Below are 26,886 nucleotides of genomic sequence, written 5' to 3'. Positions count from 1 at the left end.
TCAATGCATTTTTATTGAATGAGTGAAATCTATGTTTTCAAAAAATGTTTAACTTCTGAGGAAGCTTTAGAAATCAATCTGTCTCTCCTTCCAAAAATTGGATAACAAGTAAGTGAGCTTTGTGATTTGTCTCTCCTCCCCAAAATTTGTCTCTCCTCCCAAAAATTGGATAACAAGTTATGAGCTTCTCATCACTTCCCTTAGTAAAAGTCCTGATGATGGAACTTGAAACCCTGCAAAACCTTAGACCTTCAGAATATAGAAAAAATCTGTGTGAGGGAGAAAAATCCACATGGTACAAGGAGTCAACAAGAAAACAGTATGGCTTCCCTGTAGTTCCAGGTGGGAAAAATAAAGGCCATCAGGAGAGTATTCCAGGGACAGCAAGTGTAGAAGTGCTTAGCATGTTCAAGGAACAAGGAGGTGGACATGGATAGAGTGAAATGCAAGATAAGAAATAATTTCAGCCTTTGCAGGACCTCAAGGTAAGATCTTGAGAAAAAGAGAAGCTCCAGCTGCTATCTGGGGAATAGATTAGAAAGGGATAAATGTGGAGACATGGAGAACATTTGGGTGGTCTAGCATAATAATCCAGGAAAGATTAAAGGTGACACAGTGAGTTAGGCTATGTTGGTAGATAGAGTTGAGAAATGGTCAGAATATGAGTTAATATATTTTAATAAGCATTTCCTTTTGAATTAATTTTAGATTAAAAATATTTTCAAAAAAAAGTTTTCAGAATAGTACAGAAAATCCCCATATGTCCTTCACCTACTTTTCCCTAATATTTACATCTTATATGACCTTGGTCTATTTGTCAAAACTATGAAGGCAATATTGGTACATTATGACTAAACTGCAGAATTTATTTGGATTTTGCTAGTTTTTCTGCTATCTTTTTTTTTTTCTGTTCCAGAATCCAATCCAGGATATTGCATTGCATTTAATCTTTTCTGACCTGTAACAATTTCTTAGTCTTCCCTTATTTTTCACAACCTTAATAATTTTGAGGCGCACTGGTCAGGTATTTTGTAGAAGGGTCCAAAACTTGAGTTTATCTGATGTTTTGCTCATGATTAGACTGGGGCTATGGTATGTCAGGGTAGATGCCACAGAGGGGGAGTTGGAGTGCCCTTCACATCACATCACAGCAGTGAGTGTCAGCTAACAATATTTTTGCAACTTTCCTCTCTGAAATTATGTCAAAATAAAAAGGTAAAAAAAAATAAATGCATCAAAATTTTCTTTTAACCTTATTTTACTCATATGAACTTAAATGTGTGTTCATGCTTCCTATTTCTATTCTTTCTATTTCTATGCTTTACATTTCTATTCTGTATACTTACTCTGTAGTCGCTAAAATATTCTGAAGTTTGCATAATTGTTCACAATGCACAGCTATGTCTCTGATTATTTAGTGTCCTATAGGTCTAACTTAGCTGTTTTCTTACTGGTGAGTCTAGAGCCTAGATCAACATTAAGTGCTTGACACATTTTATGAGCCTTTTTCTCAGTTGTATTCAAAGGTGGCATAGATCATTGACCAAGATGGGTCAGGATAGAGTTCATTTTTGGATATAGCACTGCTGTGACCTCCTGCTACGAAGCAAATTCTCCTGGGCCAAAAGAGTCATAATCGCACATATCCAGAATACTAAGTTAATGGTTCAGTTATGTATTTGAAGGCCAATAATTCCCCAGGTCTAGTAGAACAAATGAAGCACAAAACACGGGAGTACGAAGAGAGAAATGAAGAGAGAGAGAAGAGAGGAATGGTTAAAAGACTCATCCCTGAGTGTCAGGAAAGTAATAGTGAAAATGTGAGGGCCTTGAAAAGGTAGACCCTAAAGACAGGGCTCACTTAACTGAGAGACCAGATGGCCAGAGGGAAGAGTACCACCCTTAGAGTCGAGACACCTGAGGAGGTGCTGTCCCTTACCACCTATGTGCCTGCAGGTGCTTCACTTAGACTTCTGGAGCTTCATTTCCTTACCTGTAAAATAACAGGCATCAATTATTTCAGTATGTCACCATATTTAAGGAACCTAAGTCTTTCTTCTTTTAAGCTAAAAACATTTCTCTTTCATCTACATGATATAGCTGTATTTTTTATACTCAACAACCAGAAAAATAAAGAGCTAAAAGTTAATGAGAAGAAATAATAATTTTAAATGAATTATCTTGTTAGCCACATTTCTAAAATTGTGGGGGGGAACCCTTGATTATATCATCAGCTATATTATGTATTCAGCTGACAGATACTGTGCGGATGCATTGTATGGACATCAATTTCTTTACACTTCTACACGGCCTTCCCAGAAATCAGAAAGCAGTTCCCATGTCACAAACTAGAAGACAATCACTCCGTACTTGTTCTACGCTTTTTTTTTAACAGCCCTTAGGTGGATGACTTCTCCTAAAATCAAACGAGATCATCACAAAAGATAATATTAGAGTTGAGTCATTTTTTTCAATAAATATTTTGGAAGTACACATTGCCATCATGATGATATACTATCCTCAGAATAAATTAATCAGAAGTCTTCCAATAAAAGTCACAATTAATTTCTTCACACAACAAAAATAGATATGCGTAGTTAAAATTAAAAGGAAACAATTTTATTACCTGAAGTATTAATACATCTGGGTAAATTTAAAACACTGAAACTGACCTTTGCGTTTTAAGCTCAGTAAAAATGTTATTGAAAAGTAAACATATAAAACTACTATTTGGGGAGAAATATACATGAAGTTAAAAAAAAAAACAAGGACCATCTTCTGCAATATTACTAACTCTATCACAGTAGGAAGCAATCTAACATTTGGCATATTTGACGACTGTCTGGAACTGAGGTGACTCAAGGAACTGAGGGAGCAGAAAGCATGCTGGCAAGTCATCAGTAAGCCTAGCCTCTCTTAATCTCCAGCTGTAATGATGGACTAGGGACTTTGCACAAACATTTACTTGTCTGGGTCCCTGTGTAGTAACAGTAGAGAATAGTCTTTGTCCTACTCAGGTCAGTATTATTGTGAATATTACTTCTACTTCCAGTTCTCAATTACCTTTCATTCAGGAAACACATACTGGGCTCTAGGGTATAGGTGCTACGGAGAATGCAAAGACAAATAAAGCAAGATAACTTTTCTCCTGGAGGAAGGTGTGTATAAAAAATACAATAGATAAGCAATGAAATGATAATGTCAAGTACCGTAGGCATTTGAAGGACGGAGAAATTACACCCCTAAGTGTGCGTTGTAGTAGACTTCAAGCCAATGGTTGTACCATGCTGAGAAAGGAGAGGATTTCAAAGGATGGAAAAGAGAAGAGGAAGTTTTGGGTAAAAGGAAGTGCTTGGGCAAAATCACCGTGAATAATAAATTTTGTGTTAGTGGCAAGTTTAAGAAATGGTGACTAAAAAAATTTACTCCGATGTGTAAGGGGGCCAGATGAGTCATGTAAACAAACCCACCTGACTGGAAACCATGTTATACAGATTCGCCAGGAGTGGAGTGAGCTAGAGAGTACGTGTGCCTTAAAGGTCTACAAATTTAATTTTAAAAAGAAAAAAGAAGTGCAGCATGAGCGAACCTATCCACCCACAGTCTGAATCTCCTTCACAGAGTATTCTGAATCAGAAAGTGAGGGCAATTGATGAGATATTAAAGCAAAAGGGAGAGGAAGGGAAGTTGGGGCCAGATCCTGCGTAGTCTTGAGTGGCCCACTGAAGAATTTCTGCCAGAAGGGCTCAATCAACCAACCTCTTCAAATGGGAGAAGCAGCTGATCCCCTGGCCGTCCGGCGATACCTACTATATGCCAAAGACTGTTCTGGGTACTAGGGATACAGCACTGAACAAAACCAGCAAGATCTCTGTCCCTGGAAAGCTCCCATTCTAACCCACAGAGAGAGTGACAAGCATACAATGCCAGGTAGTGCTATGAAGAAAACTAAAGCCACATATGGAGCCGGAAGTGTTGAGGCAAGATGCTATTTTGGGGTAAGCGGTTTTAGAGGGTACCTTGGACAAGGTGATATTTGAACAGAGATGTGAAAGCAAGCTGTGCAAATACCCAGGGAAAGAATCTATGTAGCAGAAGAAACATCAAGTGCAAAAGTCCTTGGGTGGCTTCTTGCACGGTCGGTGACTGAACAGCGAAGAAGGCTGTGCAGCTGGTGGGGAGAGCGCAGATGAGGTGGAAGAGAGAGTCGGGGCCCACGTCAGCCAGAGCCGTAGAGACCGTGGTAGACTGGGGTCTACTCACTAAGCAGGTGCTCACTGAAGGGTTTAGACTCGTGAGTAACATTTCAGGTGGACATTTTAAAGACTCATTTTGCTTGCTATGTGGGAAAATGACTGATGGTGGGAATGATGAAAGTGGAAGCAGGGGGACAGTTAGGGTACTATTCTACGTTCCAGGTGAGGTGTTTTGTTTTTGTTTTTAAAGACCTATTTATTAATTTTGAGAGAGGGGAGGTGCAGAGAAAGAATTTTTCATGCAGACTCCCTGCTAAGCCAGGAGCCCAACGCAGGGCTCGACCCCACAAGCCATAAGATCATGACCTGAGCCAAAACTGGGAGCCCACTGCTTAACCCCCTGAGCCATCCAGGTGCTCCTCAATTTATCAGGTACCTACCGTATGATAGACAGTGTGCGTGTACATGTGAAGATTTTAAGTGAAAAAAAAAAAGTGTCCTTGGCCTCTAAGAGCAGAGTGTAAAAGTAATAGGACCTTACAGTAGAGTGCAGATGACAAAGAAGGTGTCAGCGGGGAGGAAATCCTAACTCTTAAACCCTTCTCATTTTCAGAGTACAAAATTATAGGGTTAGTGAAGGTTATAGAAAGAGAGCTTATGAAGAGATTTCGCTGGAGAACTCTGCTGTGTGTCCCATCTCTCCGAAAGGCCACGCTTTCTTCTTACTTCCAGCCTAGTGACATGGTTTTGGTTATGGTCTGAAAGTGTGTACCCCTATAAAATTCAGATGTTGAAGCCCTAACCCCCAACATGAGGTTATGTATCAGGAGCTGTTCCATGGTATTAGAAGGTGGGGCCTTTGGGAGGTAATTAGGTTTAGATGAAGTTATGATGGTAAAGCCTCCATGATGGGATTAGTGCCTTTACAAGAAGACACCAGGCTCACCCTCTCTCTCCTTCCCTCCCTCCCACCCTCCCTCCCTCCCTCCCTCCCTCCTTTTCCTTTCTCTCTGTCCCTCTCTTCCTCCCTCCCTCTCACTCTCCCTCCCTCCATCTTCACTCCCCCCTCCCTCCCCGCTCATGTGAGGATACATTGAGAATGGGAACCTCTGCCAGCCAGGGAGAGGGCCCCACCAAGAATTGAATTTGCAGGCACCCTGATCTTGGACTTCCCAGCCTCCAGGACTGTGAGAAATAAATGTCTGTTGTTTAGGCCACTGAGTCTATGGTATTTTTCTGTAGAAGTTTTAAGCTATGACCGTTTTCAGAGTCTCCTCTGGGAACTTGATTTGTTTCTCTGGCAGTTAGGAGATATGATGGAGTGATGCCTGATGTCTTAAAATTTTAAGACAGAGGGCAAGCTGACTAAAACCTGGTAGAAAATTCTAAGGAAAAGTGGCTCATGGCAATGGCTGGGAGTTGGCAGGAACAAAAGTTGCCAGAGTGTTTACGGGGACGAGATGGAGGCTCCACGACAGTGAGCCCTCGTGAAACTGTATTTAGATCCCATCCAACTGGAGGAGGAAAACCTCAGAAAAAAAGAAGCCATGCTTAAATTTCAGTTTTGAAGGGCCCCGAATTGTTCCCATCAGTGCTCAATGCAGATATTCTGAGGAACAAAAGTGTATAATAACATTATTTACTTTTATTATTCTGTATTGTTGTCATCTTAGGTCAGCAAACTTTGATTGAAGTTTGAACTGCCCTCAGTTCACAGCACATTTGTCAATTGGTCTGGACGCAGTCTCTCATCTTTGATCTCCTTTATCCCCCTAACTTTCCTTGTGTTCCTCTCCACCACCTCTCACACCATACACTGCGGCACATTTACCCTTGACCCTCAAAAGCTGTGCTTTTGAAATGCTGTTATCTATCAGTTTGGACGTATTTAGACCTAATTAATCCCTTTGACATTGCATGGTATCTCATGACACGAACAGTTTGTTCATCCATTCCCTACTCTATTCATCATAGTTGTTTCTAAGTCTTCGTTATTTCAAAAAATGCCACAGCAAACACTCCTATGCGTGCATCTTTAGGCATATGGGAAAGAATTTCTCTGGCAATGTGCCCAGCAATAGAATTTCTGGGTCTTTATAACGTGAATCTGGTTAGTTTTGTTGAACATTTCTTAAATTTCCCCCAATTTTTTAAAAATTTGGGGGTGCCCAGGTGGCTCAGTGGTTGAGCATCTGTCTTCAGCTCAGGGCATGATTCCTGGGTCCTGGGATCGAGTCCTACCTCCGGCTCCCTTCATGGAGCCTGCTTCTCCCTCTGCCTGTGTCTCTGCCTCTCTGTGTCTCTCATGAATAAATAAATAAAATCTTCAAAAAAATTTTGCTTGCACACTGGCAGTTTAGAGTTCTCATTTCCCCATATTGTTGTCTCTACTCGGTATTATTAACTTTTTATTTCTGTTGTTTTAGTAGGTATAGGTAAGATTCCATCTCACCATCTCTTGCAAGTAATATACAAACGTATCTTAAAAGCACTTGAAAAATCGCAATTCCCAAATGACAGACGCTGGAAATAGTAGTGCCTACTATGTACCAGGCACTCTACAGTGAACTCGTCTCATCCATCATCTCACTTAAGACTTAAAAGTCCATAAAAACAGCTATCGATTTTTATCTTTTAGGTGAAGAAACAGGCTCAAATTATTAGCTAAAAAATATGACAACACAAAATAGTGAAACAGGATTCAAACGTATTTTAATTCCAAACCTCCTGCTTTATTTACAAGAGCATGTTTTTCTCCTAAATGCCTCTAAACATAAATATATACAAAGTAGGAAAAAGGATGCAATGCATGTGACTTTTTGCTTTGTTCACTTTTATACGTTGAAAGCTCATCTACCACAAAGAAAAAAAGAAGAAGAAGAAGAAGCATTCCTTGTGAGGTTACTTTAGAACTAATCTCATGCTATTTTAGACCATGAAAAACAAACACTCTGGGCTAAATCAGTTCTCTAAAACTGAAGGTACAAACAAAACGGTAGAAGGGAAAGATAGATCATCAAGAAGTGTTCATAAGAATCTGAGGGAAAAATGGGCCGTTTTCCTGGCAGAATTCCTACGGATTCCGAATCCACTCTTCAGTCGTTATTCATAAAAGGATTGGTGGATTTGGATGAAATTCGAATACTGGGTACCACATGTTGAGAAGAGCCCTAATTTCCATTTCCCTCCCAGTTATTACTCCACCCTCCTGGAGGTCCAGCCAAGAAGCCCCATGGGTTTAGGGCTCTTTAGATGGATACTGGGAAAGAAGTTTCCCAGATATGCTTTTTTCCCCTATATTATAAACACCAGATTGGGAGTGCATGTGTGCGTTCCTATGTTCATGATTGTAACAGGCCAGAATGTTATGGTTGTTGGGGCCTAAGAAGCTAGTTCACGTTCTACTTACTAGATTAAATAATGGGGAAAAAAGAAAGCAACGTGATTAACTCTTTTAAGACCTTAGAAGGCAAACTGTAGTCAATCTCTTCTGTTCACACTGGTGAAGTTCCTGGGTGTTTTGCAATCTCTTTAATATTGAGAGGAATGACTATCTCTTTTCCTGGGTGGAGGCAAGAGAGCATATGGGTGATAAAATGAGACCTGGCATCACAGTGCAGAGGGCCCCCCGCCAGTTGGACCTTCACCCCTCCTCATTGGTGAACTGAAGACAAGAACTCTCACCTCATAGGTTCACTGTGAAGATTTAATGAGATAATAGATGTAATAATTTGCTAACAGTGCCAAAACAAAGGATTACAAACCAGAGGGTTTAAACAACAGAAATTCATTGTCTCATAGTCCTGAGTCCTAAAACTCCAGAATCAGGGTTGGTTCCTTCTGAAGGCTGTGAGGGAAGGGTCTGTTCCAGGCTCTTCTCCATAGCTTTATAGGTGGCTGTCTTCTCCCTGTGTCTTCCCAACAACCTCTTTCCATAGATGTCTCTTCCTGTCCACAGGGTGTTCTTTTTAGAAGGACCCCAGTCATGTTGGGTTAGAAGACCATCCTATTCTAACATGACCTCTTCTTAACTAATTACATCTGCAATGACCCTATCTCTAAATAAGGTTACATTTTGAGATCTTGAGATTTACACTTCACCCTATGGATTTTGAGGACATAAAATTCAACTCGTAGCAATGTATATAAAAAATGCCCGATTCATGATTTATCACCATTAAACATCAGGTACTTAAATTTTTGTATCTATCTCTAGCCAATAGGTCCTGTAAAGTACAGGTTATAAAAGATAGCAGCATCTGGATGGAACCAATGGCTTCCTCATTACTCTCCTTTGAGGTCCTCAGACATCACTTCTTCACACTGATAGATTCTCAGTTGGCATTTCAGAAAGTAAAAACTAGAATAGTTTGAATCAAATTGTAATATTTTATCAATTGCACTAAAGTCACGCAATAGAGAGAAAAATACAGTGGCACTGCGCTATATGTCTGTGTGCTCTGGATGTGTGTGTGTGAATTTATACATATATATGTAGTGCAAAGGTGCACCCACATTATATGGACGGGCACACTAACTAGTCTGACAGGTGCAGCGTCACTTGCCCTATGCTCAAATCCTGGCTACCTGATTATTGGCTTTTCTCAGTGTCAGATTCATCATCTGTAAACTGCTCAACCATCCCTATCTCATGGGGTTGTTGTAATATTAAATGAAATAAAATATCTAAAAGCATCAGCAAAGTTCTGGTGAAGATGAAGCCACTCATTAAATGGAACCCACACTAAAATAATTATTAATATTATTCAATGAGGGTGCCCGGGTGGCTCAGTCAGTTGAACATCTGACTCTTTGATTTCAGCTCCAGTCATGATCTCAGGGTTGTGAGATCACACCCCAAGTCAGGCTCCACACGGGCGAGAAGCCTGCTTAAGATTCTCTCTCTCCCTCTCCCTCTGCCCCTCCCCAAAAATAAATAAATAAATAAATAAATAAATAAATAAATAAATAATAGATAGATAGATAAATATTATTTCAGTGGAGTCACATCATTTGCACAGTTGAGATTGTACAACCTGATATTGAACTGCCTGCTTGGTAAGAAAAAAAGGGAAAAGTATATAAATAGTGATGAAGATGGCTCTGCCTATTACTATTTTTTATTATACATTTCTATATTCATTACCTATGCATATTACACCATATTGTTGCATATACAAAACCTCAAATACTGTGCTTCATAGATGATATAATACTTTATCAAGTGTTTATCAAGAATAATTCTCCCTCGTTGCCACAAGTGCTAAGTTCAAAAACGAAATAGCCCTTGACGAGCCACCCTTTCATGTTGTTATCATATCAGACTCTGCACCATCATTTGCCAAGTCTCTGAGCTTTCCCCACTTTTGAGAATAAACACTTCGAGAAATAAGGAACAGTCATGGACTTGGTTTACATTTTGCTCATTCCTGCTTTTCACTGGAGTCTTAAATATCACAAAACTTGGTAAAAACCCTTGGATTAACATAACGCCCAGCACTGGTAAGGCACTCTTCTGCTTCAAGTCCAATTTCTCTTCCCCTGTTAGTTTGCGCTGATGGTAATTTCATCACTCTTGCTGGGGCCCAGGCTGTCCTCCCAAAGAACAGATAGGTTGAACTCTGTAATCTGTCCAATTTATGGAATCTTTCATATACTTCAATTTGATAAATTTCTGTGTTAATTTCAGAAATAGCTCCAATTCTAGCTTTCTAGACATAGGATTCTCAACCATAATTTAAGATTTAATGAACATTTATGTTTATGAAAGCAGCTTGAGTTTATCCCAAGTGCAACAGTATCCCTGGCCTAATCTGTTATATAATTATTATTCTTTGGTTTTTACTTATTTTATCTATGTACAAGACTGCTGGTTTGTAAATAAAAAGCACATTTCAAATGAATTTGCTCTTCATTCTTACTTATAAGATTTTCCACATTGATTTCTAAAGTTCTCAGTATAATATTTTTCACCTAGTGAGTTCCATAATGCACTGCAATGATTAATCAATACTGAAGAGGTACACACCAAGAAGATTGGGTTCATTCTCTTATTGATTAACATACTTAATTACTCTGTAAAGCACAAGCCTGCTGGAACCCTGTATTTTTTAAATTTCTTTAAAACATCACAAGCACTGTCAATATCTCAATAATATCAACTATGATTCCAAGAGCATATATATTACTGAAGCATTTAAGAGATGAGTGGCCAATGATTTAAAATCTTTAACAAAAGATCTTCCATAAACAGGTTTTATTTAGCCAATTCCAGGATACAAGAGAGAAAAAACTTGTTTTGTTTGCCAAAAGCATTTAATAAAGTCCATTGCTTTGCAAGCTAATGATAAAAACTGTCAGACCAAAGCAGATCTTCGAATATTAATTGCAGGATAAATAAGCTGTAGGAGTAGAAGGTGGCGAGCCACACAATTCACTTTTTTTTCTTTCTTCTAGCAACATGCAGTATCTGAAAATTGAACCAAGATCAAAAAAAAAAGTGTTTTAAGGAAAATGAAGAGGGAGGGTAAAAAAAATAAAAAAGATATAAAAACAGAACAAGGAGGCACTTTTGAGTTTCTTCTAAAGTAGGAGGGGAGTGAAGAAAGCAGAAAGGCTGGGAGGTTGGAAATAGGTAATGGGCAGACCAAGGTCATGGGGCAAGGCCCCTCCCCTGCATTCACACCATGCAAGTCAGATAGATCAGGCCAAAACGTGCAACCTTCTCGCTGCTGCCCAGCTTTAATCCAGGAAGCTCACAAACCTGAAATTTGTCTCATCCTTGGTTTTCACTTCACTTGATATTCCATCAACCCTCTTATTTCACTGGTTTTTCCAGTATTTTTCACAAGTGTCAGGGTTTTTTTCCCCTGAAAACTATGAATATCTTTTAAATGGTATATTTGATTACTGTGAATTTATTTTTTGGTAAATGCGTTTGTCCATATTCTTTCTAGAAAAAGAAAAAAAACCTACTGGTTTATTGATACTATTTAATCTTCTGTAAGATATCTTTGCCTAGATACTTGGTGCCTCCATATCCATACAGATACTTTGTCTTATATTTTGTGGGGTGCATGGGAACAACATGATACCTAATCACATTTCCAGGAGAATTCTGGAATCTTAACTCGGAATGTCTCATTCCCTGGAGGGCTATCTTGTGTTTTAGCGTAGACACTTAACCCCTGTAGTTTCTCCCTGGCAAATTCGCATGACTGATACCACAATGCAAAATTGCTGTTATAACCTCACAGCACTCTACTAACCCCACATGAATGTAGTTTAGATCTTTGTTTGAAATGTGGGTTAAGTCGTGTTTTGAAATCTTCTGTTATGACTCAATAAATCCACTATTCCTTCACAACTCCTCTGTGACTCTTGTACTGTGCAACAGCAGTGTGAGGTAGTATGAAATTACTGGTGGATGCACCACCAGTGCAAAGACAAACACCACTGTCTTTCAGTCACAAAGAAGCCTACTCTGTCCAATAGCTGATTGAGATTTCCCACCAGGTAGGGAAAACTTGTCCTCATCTTCAATAGTAACTGGACAAATGACCCACTTCGGAAACTCTCAATCCCGTGGGTTTACGCATCCATGTGATCATAGATACATCTATCATTGTATCCATTCCCACTCTCTCTTTCTGCTTCAGCCTCATGGAGAAGAGTCTATGAAAGTCAGAAATGTCAATAACCATCTTAAGAAACAGTGCAGAACTTCCTTCAAACGCCCCAGGGGATGGAATAGGCTCCAATGAGCCATTCTACTGCTCCAAGTAACTGACAGTAGCAACATGGCCAGTGACAATCAAGATGGAGACTTTGTTTTGTCTGGTCTAGATTGTTTTCACACATTTCCAACATTCCATAAAATTCAATCTGCAATATTTCCAGGGGTTCATATCCTAAAAGAGAAAAACAGGCATATAAGAGAAACCAACTAGGTAGCCTAAGACAAACATATTATTCCCAAAATACATTCCCCATTTCCTTTGTCCCACTTCCTATTTTACTGGTTAAAGACACATTGAATACACTGTGCCTTTCCACTGGGCCCTCCTTGGTCACGACTAATCCAAAGAATCTGATTTCATGGACTGATCCTACATTTCTCACTATTAACTAATGCTTGCATTTACTTACTTTGCTATAGGAAGAGCACTCGAAAAATCGGGGATGGCTAAGAGTTGACCATGCATAGTACAAATTTGAGGCTGGAAAACAGTGCTCTGCAGGCCAGAAGAAATTTCTTAAATCTATGTCAAACTTCTCCTTTCGGCGAGCTTCCATTTGACACCTTCTCACTTCATTAATAACTGTTGCAGACATTCAACAATGAACCACATCCAGCATTGCTTTGGGATATGAGAGCAGACATATCTCTACTTAGGAATAAGCGAGTAAACACTGGAAAATAAAGCAGCAATGTGTTACTTCATCTCGTTCCCCAGTGACTTTGATCCTTTCTAGTTATCATCCTTTATGGTAAATACGAATGTTTAGGAGTCAGTAAGGCATCTAATTTATTATTTCAAAGATCAAGAATACATAGTAGTGGGGCGCCTGGGTGGTGCAGTGGGTTAAGCATCCAACTTTTGTGAATCTTTTTTTTTTTAAAGGACACAGTGGTATTGATGATTCTTGGAATTTTTATTATTGTATGGCTTTCTGCTCTAGAATTTTCCTTATATAATTAATACCTAAGATAACTGTACTAAGAGAAAGATCACAAATTATAGCTAAGAATAGCAAGAAACTACGTTCTGCTTATCAAGAATTGTGCTTTCCAAAATGGTTTTAAGGGATTCCAATAAGTGTGCCATGCAAACAGTTTTTTGCCCTGGTTAATACATTTTTTAAAACCATTCAACAGGGATCCCTGGGTGGCGCAGCGGTTTGGTGCCTGCCTTTGGCCCAGGGCGCGATCCTGGAGACCCGGGATCGAATCCCACATCGGGCTCCCGGTGCATGGAGCCTGCTTCTCCCTCTGCCTGCGTCTCTGCCTCTCTCTCTCTCATTCTATGTGACTATCATAAATAAATAAAAATTTAAAAAAAACTGAAGAAGTTTACAAACTTCTAACATCAGCTTTGCATGACACAGGTTGGTAATTCCCAGAGAGATCTCACTGGAAAGAATGACTGTCGTAGATCTTCTCTTGTCCTGCCAACCAACACTGTATCAGTGGAATTGTCCTAACAGTTCTTTTTAGATTTTGGTGTTGGTTTTTGTTTTGTTTTGTTTTTAACAGAATCCTCTACAGCACTTAAAATTTAATAGTATGGTTTTAAAAATCTGCAAAGTGCTTTTTCTTTACTGCAGTTTCATTGTAAAATAATGATAAGAATACACGTCTCATGGGGTTTCTCGAGGATTCAGAAATGTGTATCAAGTACAATGACTGGAATAGAGTATACTCAAAAATGTACTTCCCACCTCTCTGTGCTGTGCACACATATGTTCCTCCTTTCCCAGCTAGTCTTTTGCAACTGGTGCAGAAATATATGGGCATAAGAAATGTCAAATGACTCTATTGCCCCTCAATTTTTTAAAGCCAATTGTCAACCGGAAATAAATATTTCTTTTAAAAAATTACATTCAGGGCAGCCCGGGTGGCTCAATGGTTTGGCGCTGCCTTCTGCCCGGGGTGTGATCCTGGAGACCTGGGACTGAGTCCCACATCGGGCTCCCTGCATGGAGCCTGCTGCTCCCTCTGCCTGTGTCTCTGCCTCTCTCTCTCTCTCTCTTCTCTCTCTCTCTCTCTCTCTCTGTCTCTATAAATAAATAAATAAATAAATAAATAAATAAATAAATAAAATCTTTTAAAAAAATTACATTCACCCTGATTATTCATTTATTAAATATACTTGCAATCAAGATTAAAAATGGTTAGGCATAATTCTGGGGGGGTGGGAATTTCTTTTTTTAAGGATTTATTTCTTTATCTTAGAAAGAGGGAGAGAATATGCTTGTGCTCATGTGGGCAGGGGAAGGTGCAGAGCAAGAGGGCACAGAGAATCCTCAAGCAGACCTCCTACTGAGCGTGAAACTGGACACAGGGCTCAATCTCATGACTTGGGCTAAAACCAAGACTCAAACACTCAATTGACTGAGCCACCCAGGCACCCCAAAACAAAAAACTTAATGAGTGGTATTAAGTAGTATTAAGGTAGATATACTAAACATAAAATTGTTTTACTATTTTTTAAATTTTTTATTTTAAGTTGTTATTTTAATTCCAGTTAGTTCACATACAGTGTTAAATTAGTTTCAGGTGTACAGTATTTGTTTTGTTTCTTAAATTCCACATATGAGCGAAATCATATGCTATTTGTCTTTCTCTGATGGACTTATTTCACTTAGCATATGCTCTCTAGTTCCATGCGTGTCATATCAAATGGCAAGGTTTTATTCTTTCTATGGCTGAGTAAAATTCCTTTGCATATATACACATCTTCTTTATTCATTCATCAATCAGCGGGTATGTGGGTTGCTTCCATATCTTGGCTGCTGCAGGTAGTGCTGCTATAAACATAATGGTGCATGTAGCCCTCTGAATTAGTGATTACTAAATCTTCTTTGGGTAAATACCCAGCAGTGAAATTCCTGGATCATAGAGTAGTTCTATTTTTTAACTTTTTGAGGAACCTCCATACTAGTTCCTCAGTGGCTACACCAGTTTGTATATTTACCAGCAATGTAATAGGGTTCCTTTTTCTCCACATCCTTACCAACACTTGTTGCTTCTTGTGTTTTTAATTTTTGGCATTCTGACAAGTTTGAGGGATATTTCATTGTGGTTTTGATTTACATCCCCCTGATGATGAGTGATGTTGAGCATCTTTTCAAGTGTCTGTTGGCCATCTGGATGTCTTCTTTGGAGAAATGTCTGCTCATGTTCCTTTAATCACTGTTAAATAACATTAGACAAATGGAATTCTTGCTAATAATTCTGATGTCCAGGATTACAAATTAGGTAATTCATTCAACTCTAATTATACATCCACATTTAAAATTTTTTCATGGCAGCCATGTAAACTAGATTTTTAAGTGACTAGTGTTTTAAGCCTCTTTATGTGCTTTTAAGCAAATAGCTTCTTCAAGTTATAGATTGTCTTTATCTAAAATAATATAATAATATAATGGGACAATGGTATCACAATAAAGATCAAATTAGGTAATTGATAGACTCCATGAATCTAAAAATTCCACTCAAGAGAATCCAAGTTTCACAACTTGACAAAGAAGCCTACTCATGGTGAAATCCAGTTAGTCTTAAGGTACAACTATAGTTATTGGCAAGTAAGTACCCCTGATAATGATGGAGATTTAGAGAAGGGAGGAGAGTAGGCTGCCCAGACTCTGAAGCAAAGATCCACTACAGACAAGACAATGAAGAGCTGCTTGTCACACTAACTAGTTTGGACCTGATTTTTGAAGGCAATAAGAAAAGGAATAATTGGAAAGCAGTAGGCAAAATAGTCATAATTATTTTTTAGGAAGAAAATTTCAAATTCAATATGAAGAGACAAAGTGGTGACCCTTTGGGAAACAAAGTGGTAAAAAGGAAAACAGCTAGGCAGCTACACATCAGGAAAAAATGATAATGCTTGACTTGGAGTGGCAATTGCAATGAAGAGCAAAATCAATAAGCTTACATGTTGGGACTCAACAGCCATGTGCCATCTCTTAATCATCAGAGCAAAGAATGACTTCTATTCCATAAAGAAAATGTATCATTTGCAAGTGAAGGTTAAACCACAAGCTTTTGCTCAATGGTAGTAAGAGTTACAAATTTAATAATGACACTCTTACCTACTTGCAAAACTTTCTCAGCATTGGTTGAAATGTTGAATTTCAGAGGGTGGTTAGAATCTTGTAAAGAATTACTGGTAATGCTTATGAGAGTTGAAGTATTTCCAAGAGCAATGTTGCAGTGTGATGGTAGATCATCTTCTATTCTTGAGATCTGCAGAGATTTTTCTTCTGAGGCTAGAGAGACTAAAATTGTCTCCCTCTTAATCCCACTTCATGATTACTCTTCACAAATCAGGAATGTAGAAAGTTCCTAAACACATGTACAAGTGAATGGCAGCAATGCCAGCCCATGGGCTAAGTCTTGATAATGCTTCATTAGGTCAAAATGAACTGCTGCCTCCTTTCTGGATTAAATCCCAATCCACAATGGGGTCCCTTCACATGTAAAGGCAAACTGGTCCAAAATACGCTTATATTTTAGTTGGATGTAAGCAGTGATGGGCTTAAACCAGTAGAGGACCAACAACCTACCTTCACAGGCCTGAAGGATGGGCTAACATGGTTAGGGAATGTAGGAAACGGAAATCAGTTGAAACCTGTTTATTGTAGCACGAAACCACAGCCACCACACAAGGCCAGATCCTCTTCACCTCAAAACCTTGGCACACGGGGTTCTTCATAGAAGATTCCTCCCAATGATTACAAGTTGCTGATTAGTGCCATTAATAAGGGCTTGGGAAATGTGTGCCACAAATCAGAAAAAGGGTAAAATCCAAAGGGCTATAGCTAGATCTGGAGAATTCGACCTCATGGGAAATGCCATTGTTTTTTTAAGGCATCACTAGAAGCATCACTAAATGACAATCTTAATATTTGCCTAACCAACAATTTAGAAAGCAAATAGCTATGTAGTACTTCTAATTTTAGCTTCTTTAATTCTCAGAACATTTTGAGCTCTCTGTTTTGCATTTTCTTTTGACTATTGCTCTGAGGAAATCACTAATCTTATAAAACCATAATCGTAAGTGATGACAAATATGACAATCATCAGGAAACTATATCCTGTTGCTGTTTTCAATTCTTCTAATAGTTGAAATTTCACAAATTGGTATACTTTACTCTGAGATCTCAGAATGATATATTTAAATAACTACTTAAAACATTTTTATCTGCATGTATGTTTGATATTCTTTGTAAGTCTCCCAGAGACCAATGACATACTCTTCTATAAGAAAGAGAAGAATTTTTCTGAATGGAACCATCTCTTGAAAACTTCAGCCTAGGTTTTTTTCTTCTGTAGCTCTCCCCACCCCCCATCCCCCGGACTTTAGAAATATCATTTCCTTGAATTTCTAAAAAATATGCTGTATTTTAATGTCTTTAGAATGAGATTTTTTCAGCTCAAGTATTTTTTACTTAGTTTGGGTCCATTTATTCTCTACTGTCATTTTAATTGTTCTGAGTATAGTCCACTATAAAAATCTACTTGTCCCAAAAGTATAAGTATTGTGTTTTATTTGGAAACTGAAAAAGTTTCAATCTTCCCCTTTCCTCTTGAAAGCCAGCAACTGACTCAAGATTTATTCCCCTGAAGTAGGAAATTATTTTAAGACCAACCGGGCTCAAATAAGAGTGGAAAATATAAAGATCAAAGAAGATTATAAACATTGGAAGAGGAAGGGAAGAAAACATAAAATTAATGCAAATAGCCTTGCTCTTTTTCTTAAAAAAAAAAAAGAGGTTTTTGTTTAATGATAAAATGTAAGCTATATTTCCAGACTACTATGGGAATTTGTCTATATATATGACAGCAAAAGTCTTCCTGACACCAATAAGAGATATATGACCAGCCTAACTATGGACTCACTTAGGTTTGCTTTGTCTTTTTCAACGTGACTCTTACTGTCAATCTGTAGCATCCTGCATTCTTCTATCTTCTTCCTGCATAGCTCTGACATTTTTTTAGGCCCAATTTGTTTCAGGTTGGAGCAAAAACTGTCCTTAGAAAAGAAACCAAGTTGCTAGCACTAAAATAGTGCTACAGGGATGCGTGGGTGGCTCAGTGATTGAGCATCTGCCTTCGGCTCAGGGCATGATCCTGGAGTTCCGGGATCGAGTCCCACATTGGGCTCCCTGCATGGAGCCTGCTTCTCCCTCTGCCTGTGTCTCTGCTTCTCTCTCTCTCTGTATCTCTCATGAATAAATAAAATATTAAAAAATAAAAATAAAAATAAAATAAAATAATGTTATAATCTCTCATTGCCAAAAAGCTTCCCTGTTCTTTGTGTGTTTCATATCAAGCCATCTGTGACTGGTTAGCATAGTTGATTAAGTCAGAGGTTCTCAAAGTGTGTCCTTCAGATCAGCAGTGCCTGGGACCTTCCCTGAGACCTTGTTAGAAATATAAATCTTCTGGCCCTTAAGACTGACTGAATCAGTCACTGGGGTGGAGCCCAGCAATCTCATTTAGCAAGTCTTTCATGTAAAACAAATACATACTAATATTTGAGAGCCACTGCATAATATACCTGTAATAACAAGCTCAATCCCTGCGTGGGCCAGTTACTGTAACTTTATCTCAATATCTCAGACTACACTCTTGTTAGGGCTGTATTGTGTCCCTCCAAAATTAATATATTCAAGTCCTAATCTCCCAGTTCCACTGAAGGCTACTGGATTTAGAGATAGGGCTTCTAAAAGACCAATTAAAGAGGTTAAATGAGGTCACTAAGGAGACCCCTCGTCCAATATGTCTGGTGTCCTTATAAGAAGAGGAGATTAGGTACTGACGAAAGGCCATGTGAAGACACAAGGAGAAGACAGCCACCTCCAAGACAGGGAGACAGGCCTCAGGAGAAATCAACCTTACCAACATCTTCATCTCAGATTTATAGCCTCCAGAATTGTGAGGAAATACATCTCTGTTTTTTAAGCCACCCAGTCTGTGGTACTTCGTAGCAGCAGCCCTAGCACACTAATACACCTCCTAATTAACACACGTAGCCATCTGGAAACTGTTGGTCACAGCAGACGTCTGGTAAAAAGGGAAATAGCATTACATAAAATTATGTGGCCTACACATAAAATTTCTTTATTAAAAAAAGCAATTCAAAGCCCATGTCCTACTGATGATAGGTCTTAGGGTCATTGTTGAATCCTAAGGGTAGTATTACTTTCATTATTGTGTGGTCTAGACCTGAATTAGTAATAGAGCCCAGGTCAAAAAACCTAGTGAAATGTACCCCAGATAAGACTCCAAGAATAGAACTGAAAATATTTTTTCTAAAATTTCGTCATGATGTTGGGTCTATTGGTTATACATTTGGCATTAAAAAAAAAAGTTAGGTTCCAACTTATATGGCACAAAAAATAAATAAATTCCATAAAAATACAAAATCTAAAGATAAAAAAAATTCTAACTGTAGAAAATGACATAGGGGAATATATTCATAATCTTTGAGAACAGAAAGTCTTTCTAAACATGAAACAAAACAAAGAATCCATGAAAGGTTAGTGTCGCCTAAGTAAAAAAATATAAAACTCTAGTATGGTGAAAGATATCTTCAACGCAGAAAAAAATGGCAGCCTTGGGAGAAAAATATTTGAAACATTCATGAAAAATAAAGTCTGGTATGGACTGAATTGTGTCCCCTCTCAAAATTTATGTGTTTAAGCCCTATTCCTCAGTGTGATGGTCTTTGAAGATAGGACCTTTGGGAGGTAACTAGGTTTAGATGAGGTCATGAGGGGTGGGATCTTCATGAGATTTGTGCCTTTGGGACCAGAGATATCTCTCTCTCTCTCTCTCTCTCTCTCTCTCTCTCTCTCTCTCTCTCTCCTCCCTCCTCCCTCCTCCCTCCTCTCTCCTCTACACCCCCCCCCCTGCTATCTCCCCCCTACCACCACCATGTAAGGAAACTGCAAGAAGATGGTTAGGAAGAGAGCTCTCATCAGGTACCTAATTGGCTTGGACTTCTCAGCCTCCAGAACTGTGAGGAATCAATTTCTCTTGCTTATGCACCCGGTCCGTGGTATTTTGTGATAGCAGCCCAAGCTGACTAAGACAATATCCTTAATACACACAATCCTCCTGCAAGTCGGTAAGAAAAAAATTGACATTAAAAATAGATAAAGGTCAGGAACAGAAAATTTACAGAGGAAGTGGAAATGACTAATAAAGGTATGAAAAGATGCTCAGCTTCATTAGCAATGGGAAGTACGAGTAACATAACAAAGCATGAAGTATGATTTATTTTTGTCAATCACACGGGTGACAATAAAAAGATTGCTGAAATAAACAGCAGGTAGTGTCAGAAATAGAGCCTTTTCTTAAGAAAAGAATGAGAGTACACAGGTCACAATGTGGCAGTTTCTCTGGATATTGAAAATGTGCACGCCTGTAGCCCTGCAATCCCACAGAACACAAAAAAGGACAAGGATATGCCTATTGAAACAGCCTAATTGGAAAGAGGGAAATGACTGAAAACAAAAACAATCCTCCTTCAATAGGAAAATTGTCATTTAAATTATAGTACACTTGTATTAGGTAAGAGTATTTAGTTGCTAAAAAGAATACTCTGGGGACGCCTGGGTAGCTCAGCGGTTAAGCATCTGCCTTCGGGTCGGGGCGTGATCCTGGAGTCCCAGGATCGAGTCTCACATCGGGCTCCCTGCATGGAGCCTACTTCTCCCTCTGCCTGTGTCTCTGCCTCTCTCCTCTCTCTGTCTCTCATGAATAAATAACAAATTTTTTTCTTAAAAAAAAAAAAGAATACTCTGCATGTACCAACACGGGTTCTTGAAAAACAAAAGTTTTACAACACATGTATGCATTGTATGTATGTCTAGTAGAATCTCATTTTTTTTCTCAACTAAAATGATTTAGGTGTATACTAGCATAGGATTGCCTTATTTAAGGTGGGAAAGTTAGCACTACAGCACCAGAAGGCATTTTGTTAATTTGGGGTTTTACCAATCAGATATTAAAAAAGAATTCAAATGTTACTAAATACAAAACTGTAAGAGTTTACATGCTTTTGTAAGTGGAGATGTGAAGTACACTTCAAATCCAAAATACAGTTCCTTTAAATTTTAGCAATCCTGCCTCTACTTTGCTATGAATAAGGATATATAGAAAATGGTATTTTAGGGTCCCTGGGGGGCACAGTCAGTTAAGCATCCAACTCTTGGTTTCTTTTTTTTTATTTTTTTAAAATTTATCTATTTATGATAGTCACACAGAGAGAGAGAGAGTCAGAGACATAGGCAGAGGGAGAAGCAGGCTCCATGCACTGGAAGCCCAATATGGGATTCGATCCCGGGTCTCCAGGATCGCGCCCTGAACCAAAGGTAGGCGCCAAACCGCTGCGCCACCCAGGGATCCCCAACTCTTGGTTTCAACTCAGGTCATGATCTCAAGGTTGTGAGATCGAGGGCTCTGTGGGCTCTGGCTGGGAGCAATCTGCTTGAGATTCTCTCCCTCTGTCCCTCTCACCTCAACCCCCCAACTCTTGTGTGCACATGTTCTTGCTCTCTCTCAAATTAAAAAAAAAAATCTTTTTTCCACTATTTTATTCTATAGTGGTTTTTTATCTTCTAAAATTTTTATTGGGGCACCCAGATGGCTCAGTCGGTTAAGCACCTGCCTTCAGCTCACATCATGATCTCAGGGTCCCGGGATTGAGTCCTGAATCAGGCTCCCTGCTCAGCAGAGTCTGCTTCTCCCTCTCTCTCTGCCCCATTCATGCACTCTCTCCTGCTCACCCCCCCCCTCAAATAAGTAAAATCTTTAAAATAAAATAAAATTTCCATTTATTGCAAACCACAAATATGGCATTCATTCCACCTTATCTTTATAGATTACAAGCTACTTGGAAGAATGAATCCTAAATGCTTTCATTCCATGATTTTCTTAAATAGATGACCTTTTTAAAAAGTTCTAGTTTGAAATATATTAGAATGGCAAGAATGGAAAATGTGACCTGAGATGGAAATCATTCATGCTTTCCACCACTTATTTTCGGTTCCCCTCCAGGCCACATCATAGTATTGCACTAACTTGCTTCCTTGAAGGTAGTAGCGTGATCACTGGCTTTGGCCAGAAATGTGTGAGCAAAAGTAACAGGTGTTACCTCTAGGTGAAAGCTCCAAGAGCCAGTTCATGGTTCAATATGTTTTTCTTCCCTGAAGCAAGGCAAACAGCAACATATAAGATGGTGGCTGCTTTGTCACCTAAGGTCTCTGAGTGATTAAAATGAACAGAGCTTCCCTTCTGAGTGGGCAGGAGCCATAGGTGAGATATAAATCTTTGAGGGTTATGGCACAAAGATTTTTTGGGGGTCATTTGTTATCACAGACATTTCTCTGCTATCCTGACATGCCTAGGCCAGCGTGTTTTGAAAATTATCAGATTCTCATCCAAATCTATGACCCTGCCTAGGTGGACCACAAAAAAAAAGGTAATAAAAAGAATTTGAAATTCTTCTCATTGAATAGATAAAATGGAAGTTTAGGTTCAAAAGTTTCAAGCTTCATATGACCTTCCTAAAAATAGCCACTCTTGATAAACACTAGTCCAAGTTTATTATAAATCATTTGTTTGAAGTTTTAAAATAGTCAAAACACTAAAATTACATGAGTTGCACACTAATACAAGCAACAAAATATACATATTACTGTTCAATCTCATATAGTCCAGCAAGTACGAAGGACACAAAATACATTTATTCACATAACATCTACTGTTGAAATACCTCAGTAACAAGTTGAAGTCCAACATTATTTGCCACATGGTAAAATATTCTGACATCCAAATGAAGAAGTAAGAAGATGTACATTCCCATCTTTCATATCCTGACCTTAGTTTATTAATTTGGAGCAATGATGGTAATATAGGTGAAGTTAGCAGAAGTTTCACAAAAAGTTGTTTTAGCAAGTGCTTTTATCTGGGCTCTAAATTCAGATTAGAGCAAAAGTAAGACAGGTTTTTCTTTTAAAGACTGAAAGTGCACAAAAAAGACCATTTATTGAATAAGACAGATATATTTCTGTGTGTGTGTGTGTACATGTTAACTTTTAGGTATTTTGCACTTCAGCAATACAAATTAGCAACATTCAACCCTTGGGGAAAAAATTGGACTATTTCTGTCACTTACTTAAATCCTCATTGACAAGTGGGATGCAGTGGGATGCACCTACAAACTAACTATGAGTCCGCATTATCTGTCTTGGTATCCATGATCATAAAAACCATATGCCATTGGCTTTTTCTGTCATTTTTAAATTCACTAACAAAAGAAAAAAACCTGTCACTTGCCAGTCATTTGCCCCGAATAATAAAATTCCCCAGGAATAACATGATCAAATAGTATGTGAAGTTGCTTAGATACTACTTTACCCAGTGAGAAGGGAATTTCAGTTGCGCTGAGGGTCTAATTATAAATTTTAAAACAGCTTAAAGTTTCAGAATTGGTTAACCTGCTGAACACTATTTGTACAATTTCTTTCCAGTAACTGCACAAATGTACTTTCACTTGAAATGCTCACATGAAAGTTGTTGATGGATGCTACATTCTATTATTCAACATATAATAAGATGCCAAACTACAGTGAAATATATATAATAATAGAAATAAAATTCTGAAGTCAAATATATGCATATTGTTGTGTTCACTTTATTTCATTTTCCTTGGACAAAAGGCCTAACACAATGTCAACACATATTCTTTTACTACATTTTTTTTTCAGTTTTTAGTGTCTACTACTCGAGTTTGACCTCATTCTAAAACCAACTTCATTACCCTACACCTGTACTCAGCTAATAAAGATAATCCTTCCAGGATATGCAGAGAGTGACTCTCTGTCATTCCCTAACACCTTACACACCCGTGCACTCCCATATATGGTAATGTCACAGTAGCTCCTCAATATAGATACACATGGCCTAGGTGACATCACAGCAATAGAGCAACCGTGATGCCATCTACTTAGAAGCCTTACGGAGAAGAGGCCTGGAACCCTGAACGAGAGTTTCTCTGCACGCCTCTCCTGGGTCACAATACATGGAAGTGTTTGCTGTAGCATCCTATCCAGCATGAGGAGGAAGGATGAAGCTGTGGTTCCTTGTGCCTCAGCTTCCAGGACACCAACACTCTTAACTGTGGGAAATAAATGTCTCCTCAAAACCATCTATAATTTCTGGGCTTTAAGTGCTCTTGTAACACATGAGAACATTCATGTAATGTAACAGCAATCACAAATTGCAATGGCTTTTTTTTAAAGTGTCTACACTGGATATTCAAGTATACATATACACACACACATATATATCAAAATAATCAATATGTGATTGTCATTTTAAATAAAAATGCACAAAATTGTTGCAATCCCATGTTCATTTTGCATCAAAAATATTCTTACCTGTAATTCAATTTGGCAAGTGTTCTTTGAGCATATACTATGTGTTCCATATATGAGAATAACCAAACTTTGTGTAATTCATCATTTACTGGTCTTAAATTAAGAATATCATGTGCCAAAAAAAAAAGAATACTGTGTGCCTCTGTGTGTGTGCATGTATCTTGTTTTTAAATTCACTGGAAAAAGTGGTTTCCTTTACATCTTCAATGAAGCTATTTGCTTAATTTCTTTTAGTTTATTCATAAGAATATACCAAAATTCACTGAAGTTCAACAACTTCCAATGTAAATTACCAGTCAAAAGCAAGAATTTGTGGATATAATAATTTAAGTCTAGTTGAACCACATAGATTTCCCGGAGAATATGAACTCAGTCTCACAGAGAAGGTTAATTTTTAAATGGACCACAGGTAAGGAAGGCAAAAAATTCTTTTACAGAAATACATTTCTTTACTATGAAGCAGAACTATCTACCCTATGTTCTGATAGCCCCAGGACATTTTCAATGATTACTAAAATTTAGGGGAGGGGGTGAATTATACAAATAAGCAAAGAAGCCGAAAGTGTTACTGGGAAATTTGAGGAGAGATCTTTATCCCCTGATCTCTTGGGTAACCATAAGAATGATCTCCAAGTGCCCAACTAATTGCCAATTTTCCCCTTGACACAGATAGCATAGGCTTTAGAAGATGCCATCCTACAGATTTAATGAACCAGCTTTCAAAAGAAATTTTTGATATGCTTATGTATGTGTGTGTGCATGCATAGAAAGCACAAACACACTAGCTGCAGATAGTTTTTAAATATTGCATATGGATTATGTTTCTTTTGTTCTCTGATACAGAAATGACAAGTCCAAGTAGAGGTCCTTTGCCAACATTCTTTGTAACCATCCCTGGGGTTTAAGTTCGGTTTGTATTATCCATGGCAGAGCTTCATAGGAACTGCTATAATGCAAATAGCCTATATATGTGCTGAAATAGAGCCTGTGTTTCTCCAAAAATTATTTACTGCGCACTAGAATTTTCACAGGAAAAGGAGATTATTTGAAAACTGTGCAAATCTACGACTCACACAGAAAACCTTCAAACAAGAATTTACCTTCACAATAATACATGCAAGCAGTTTTATTTGTCAAAATGACAAGGACAGGCTCATTTTAAAGAGGCTCGTGAGGTCAGGCAACCTGACAGCCACATTTGGTGTCATGGAGGTCATTATAACAAGCCACAGTGAATCCCATGAGACATGACCCTACATCTACTGATTGAAGCTACATAATGAGGAGTATAACAGACCAGACCCAACAGTGAGGGTGCTCCACTTCATTGAACCTCGTTTATAAGGAACAGTTGCAGAGCAGTGACCCCCAAACAGCTATTTGACTGTGCAGGTAAGTATTAAGATGTTCTTTGACAAATAGGCCAAGTAAATGCTTTAGGCTTCATTCATTCAAAAGCGCGAATAACACAAATAAGCTCCAATTTTTTTCAGTTGGACTCCATGGCATTATCTCATCATGTTTACCTCCAGTTGACAAAAAAACAAGTGAAAAGATACAGTTGTACAGTGAATTTAGCAAATCTCAACAGCCAGATCTGACAAAAGTGGCCCCACACTAACTGCTGAGGTCTGAATTTTCCAGTTTGGCTTTCTATCTCTATCCAATTAACTGAAATATTGACAAATCTTTTCTGAATTTTGCCCTAGACCTACACTGCTTTACTGTCCTATTAAACCAGGTGCTTGCTGATTTATTTTCTCTGTAACTGGAGACTCAGAAATAGCAGCAACCTTTAGAGAATTTTTAATGGAGCTAAGCTCCCACCCATGCAAGCTGATGACATGCACTCCACAGCAGCGTCTGGCAAGTTTGTAGAGATTCTTAAGGACCGCCTTCCGCAGCAGAATGTACACCCAAGGATCTAAGATTTGATTCCACGTTGCCATTCGGAGAGCAAAAAGTGTTGTTTTACAGGTCTCCAGAGAATGATCTCCATTTATTCCAATGTTGGCCATTGTCACCTGCAAAACAAACAAAACAACAAAAATCCATTGATACAGCTATTTTCTTGGTCCTATAGTTGTTTAACTGAACTAGCAAGGCTACACGGCATCCATTTCACTTTCCACAAAATGGTGTTATTTTCCAAAATACTGACAAAAAGAAATGAAGAGTAGCAGAAACATTGATGTAGATATCTGGATCCTTTGAGTTCAAATTGACATTAGAACTATAAAAATGATAACTTATATGGCAAGTCAAATGTGCACAAATAGAATGACCCAAGGGAGAACAAACATTGCTACCAGTAACTGATCTTTTCTTACTTCTGGGAATAGTTAAGTTCAAAGCCAACACACATTTGTATGTTTCAATGAAAAAAAAAAAAACCTAAAGTTTATTTATGTAAAATTAAAGTACAGATCAACTATAGATATGAGATTTTTTAGAATGAATTCAGATACAATTTGCACATGGAAATGTTAGTGTTCTGGAATGTTACTTT

The 26,886-nt window shown here is 38.3% G+C and overlaps 1 protein-coding gene across 2 annotated transcripts in view; it reads right to left on the bottom strand.

The window, feature by feature from the left end:
• Positions 1–22,331: 22,331 nt before the first annotated feature.
• The window catches only part of PTGFR (prostaglandin F receptor), a 44,124-nt gene continuing 39,569 nt past the window's right edge, over positions 22,332–26,886 (bottom strand). For both annotated transcript variants that reach the window (XM_055341355.1, XM_055341356.1), the window contains exon 3: positions 22,332–26,401. In XM_055341355.1, the coding sequence (XP_055197330.1) occupies positions 26,099–26,401 (303 nt within the window). In that variant the 3' untranslated portion in view covers positions 22,332–26,098. The remainder of the gene's footprint in view (positions 26,402–26,886) is intronic.

The sequence above is a fragment of the Nyctereutes procyonoides genome, unplaced genomic scaffold (assembly GCF_905146905.1).
Source record: "Nyctereutes procyonoides isolate TBG_1078 unplaced genomic scaffold, NYPRO_anot_genome, whole genome shotgun sequence".
Taxonomy (NCBI): Eukaryota; Metazoa; Chordata; class Mammalia; order Carnivora; family Canidae; genus Nyctereutes; species Nyctereutes procyonoides.
This window is presented reverse-complemented; position numbering and strand designations above follow the sequence as displayed.